This window comes from Austrofundulus limnaeus, unplaced genomic scaffold, assembly GCF_001266775.1.
Source record: "Austrofundulus limnaeus strain Quisiro unplaced genomic scaffold, Austrofundulus_limnaeus-1.0 Scaffold1821, whole genome shotgun sequence".
NCBI lineage: Eukaryota > Metazoa > Chordata > Actinopteri > Cyprinodontiformes > Rivulidae > Austrofundulus > Austrofundulus limnaeus.
Genome location: NW_013954223.1, coordinates 31,785 through 35,857, shown reverse-complemented (window position 1 = coordinate 35,857; position 4,073 = coordinate 31,785). Strand labels below are relative to the sequence as shown.

Here is a 4,073-nt window from a genome sequence, read left to right as displayed (position 1 = left end):
CTGTTGAAGTTAAAATATCAGATTATTAACTTTAAAAAGAGACCAAGCTTGTGAATTTACTCTAAAGGGTTCAAAAACAGTACTTTATTTAATTTTTGTACTTTTTAATGCGTTTTGTGGTATTTTAGGCTCGGAAGCAGTGGCTCACAAAGTTAAGGTCAGGGGTCCACTTTGGGTCATGAAACAAAAAGTGCGGGTCCCCAGGTGATCTCTAGAAATCAAATTAAATGTAAACAATTAATATTGAGTGGATATTTTTCCTGTTACTGTTTCAAAAATTTATGCAATAATCACAAATAATTTAATATAATAGTTGATGAGACTAATAAAAAACACTGAATATATATATATAAACAACTTTATTAAACAAAAACAAACAGTAAAAGCAGTTAAAGATCATGATGAACTGTACAAGGCCGTCAAGGACATAAATATAACAGCTTTGGTTTGAACTCCTCACGCATCAGGACTACATTACCCACAATGCCTTGCTGTGTCTCCCTCTCTGCTGAAACCTGCTCATTTTAACACAAAGACAGAAAAGAAAGAAGGTACCTGAAGTTCAGTTCACAAGAACAAATATTTAAAAGCTCTAAATGTATAAAAAACAAAATAAAATAAAATGAAGACACGCAGAGAGTTCTTGTTTCACATCTGTGTGAAGGAGGAAGCTGCGTGTTGGACCGCAGCTGAGCCGGGGAAACCAGAACCAGAACCCAAGTCCAGTTCTGAGCCTCAGGATGTTTGAGCTGATGGATCACATGTTAACCTGCTAACAGTGATGAAATGAACACAGACTGGGTTCATTTCTCTCCTTCCTGTTGGTTTGGGACAGATTTTCTCTCTCAGTGATTCTTCTTTTCTGGTAAAATAAAGTCATAATTCAGTTTGAAGTTCTTGTGTTGATGTTTGTTTTACAAACCCAAAGTAAAGTTTCTGATTCCAGATGTCCAGAGGTTGTTGATGGTGGCCTTAAAACGGGGTGTGTTGGTGTCAGTGGAGACATGTGTCCTTGTTAGAACGGGAAGGAAAAAAAAGGCGGCTGTGAATTTGGACGGTCTAGTGACGACGCTAAACAGAAGCTAACTTAGATCGAAAGTAGAAAAAAGAAATGACTTCATTTGTCTCAGTTCTGATAATACATTACTGTTTGGTCTGAATCCTGATTTTTTGTTAATTTATTGAGTTATTTTTTATGTTAATATAAAGAGAAAACATCAAATATTATATCAACATTAAAATTTCCCAGCTGGACAGAAACAAAAACATTGTTAGCTCTCAGGGAAAATTTGAAAATTTTAAGGCGTTTTTCCTCAAAATCAGTTTTTTTCGGTTGCTGCTGCTTAAAAAATGCTTCAAACTATATATTTAGGATTATATTTCAACCAGTTCATTAAAATGATACACTGAGAAGACATTAATTCATTATATTTTAACTAAATGCAYMTTTTGCACACATTTAAATCAAAACCCTGTTTCTGTCTGTTTCTCCACTTTTGGACTTAATCCTGGTTTTGGTGTGACGGGTCACATATTAGCTTTATTAATATAAATAAAATTAACTTAAAGGTAATATTTGAAGAACTAATGGATCCGCTGTAGGTGTATGTTTATTTCTTGTTTTTTTTCTGACAAAAATATTTAAAACACGTTTATACGAATGATAAAAGTATTAAAATTACAACCGCTTGAAATTTTTAATTTTTATACCACCAAATTTTTATTTAAGATGTCTTCTTTACTCACTTCYTCCGTCATTACTAGCATAAAAAAATCTTGGGTCGGGCCGCAATGCATTATGGGATACGGTGTGCCGAGAAGGATCCATATCCTTCAGTTCGGGGCAAAATAAGGACGCATTTGTTGCTGCATCGGAGGAGTCTTCGGTTTTGGACGGCCTTCGTCACAGCGCTGTAACGAATTCGGCCTTCGGAGGACCCAGCCTCTCACAGCCATCACTTCCTCCTCTTTCAAAAAAGGCCCTGCCCACTTTAGGGGGAAAAAAACAGCTGCTGTGGTTGTTTCCCCTAAAGGAGGCGGAGCTTAGAGGCTGAGTACCGGTGGGTGTGGCTCCACTCTGGATCAGTTTCAGTGAATTCATGAGTTGGTTTCAAATTAAACAGGAAGAAGCTCCGTGCGTTCACAGATCCTGTAACGTTTATATTTTCATCTCCGGCCAACAGAACCGACCCAAATGACCCATCTCAGACCTGAACCTGGTTCCTCTTTACAAGACGTTCCTGTTTRAGTAGCACCGTTTCCCTGCTCCGTCAGGGAGCGTCCTCGTCTTCATCACTGCTCCTCTGGATTAAAAGCTTCGCAGCGGCTAGCTAGCATCGCAGCGGTTAGCCGGCATGGACGCGGCTAGCTAGCATCGCAGCGGTTAGCCGGCGTGGACGCGGCTAGCTAGCATCGCAGCGGTTAGCCGGCGTGGCCGCGGCTAGCTAGCATCGCAGCGGCTAGCTAGCATCGCATGCTGGAAGCATCCTTTTCTGTCAGTTTCAAACGTTTAGCTTCAGGTTTCAGTAAGAATAGTTTAACAGTTCTGATGATGAAGGTGATGAAGAGGAGGAGCTGTATGAAGTCTTGATGGATGAAGAAGGACCAATCAGAGGCTACGCTGTGGAGAGCTCCACCCCGCTGTCACACACGTAGCTGTCAATCCGCACGTCCACCTTCAGGTCCTGGACCGGTGTGGACCCAGACTCTCCTGTGAACACAAACACGTCTGAGTGACCCGTTGCCACGGTGACAGCTGGTACAAACACAGCAGGTGGTCCACTCACCGCTGGGCTCTGGGTGGTCACACAGCGCCTCCTCCAGGATGCTCACCGCCTTGCAGCTTCCCAAAGACCTGAGAGCAGCCAGCAGGTCTGACACAGTTCCACCAGAGACCTGCAGGACCAAGACACAGATCTCTGACCCAGTTCTGTTCCCAAGTCCTTCAACCCGAGTCCTGTGACCCGTGTGCTGTCTTACCTCGTAGCTGTCCAGCAGTGTCTTGGCGGGGGAGGGGCTTAGTCTGAAGGCCGTGTTGAGGATCCCGAGGCCCAGACTGTGAGCCAGATCCTCCCAGCATCCTTCAGTCTGCAGAGCGCAGCACAGTCTCTGCCTCACCTCCTCATCCAGGCTCGCCAGGTCACCTACACACACACACACACACACACACACACACACACACACACACACACACACACACACACACACACACACACACATCAGTGTCACCCAGCAGCTGGACATGGATCCGTGGGGGGCGGGGCTTACCTTGAGGAGGGACGAAAGCTTGATGAGGAGGTTTTGGTTCGTACTCGTTCCCGTTCAGGAGATCCAGCACCTGCACACAGAACCATTAAACCACCTGCCTCCATGAGCCTCGACTCTGATCAGAACCAGAACCAGAACCAGAACCTGAGAGCTGCTGGCCATGTTGAGAGGAGTTGTTCCAGGGATGTAGCCTTCATCGTCTTCGTCACCCTCCTCCTCCTCCCTGAAGAACAGAGGCTCAAAGTTCTCCCTCTGAGGGTCGGCGCCTGAGACAAACGGATCAACACGTGGGTCAGAACCAGAACCAGAGCCACAGACTAAGGACCAATCAGCAGGTCACCTGCAGCCATCAGCAAAGCCGTCAGCTTTAAGGAGCCCCGCCCCGRGGCGATGTGGAGGGGGGTGGAGCCATTGAAGGTGCAGCAGTCCACCTTGGCYTTTCCCTGACAACAGAACCACAGAGTTTTATTGGTCCGGTCCGGTTCTGTCTGCAGGTTCTGACGGGTCGGCTCGTACCTCCAGCAGCAGGCAGCCGGCCAGCGACACGTTGTCTGTCTCTGTGGTCAGGTGGAGGGCGGTCCGCCCACAGCTGCGCTCCTGAGCCTCAACATCAGCCCCGCCCACCAGCAGCTCCCTGAGAGCTGACAGCCGATTGGCCAGAACCGCCAGGTGTATGGCACACATACCTGTCCCAGGAAACAGAGTGAGGCACTGTGTACTGTCTGTGTACTGTGTGTATTCTGTTTGTACTCTGTGTACTGTCTGTGTACTGTGTGTATTCTGTTTGTACTCTGTGTACTGTCTGT

General features: G+C 45.9%; 1 protein-coding gene across 1 annotated transcript in view; it reads right to left on the bottom strand.

Moving 5' to 3' along the window:
* Nucleotides 1–1,701: 1,701 nt before the first annotated feature.
* nfkb1 (nuclear factor of kappa light polypeptide gene enhancer in B-cells 1) overlaps nucleotides 1,702–4,073 on the bottom strand; it is a gene marked incomplete at its 5' end in the record, with an annotated part of 6,369 nt that continues 3,997 nt past the window's right edge. The window contains 7 exon segments of the mRNA XM_014033733.1: nucleotides 1,702–2,710; nucleotides 2,787–2,895; nucleotides 2,980–3,143; nucleotides 3,268–3,337; nucleotides 3,412–3,533; nucleotides 3,608–3,710; nucleotides 3,784–3,953. Coding sequence (XP_013889187.1) covers nucleotides 2,616–2,710; nucleotides 2,787–2,895; nucleotides 2,980–3,143; nucleotides 3,268–3,337; nucleotides 3,412–3,533; nucleotides 3,608–3,710; nucleotides 3,784–3,953 — 833 coding nt within the window.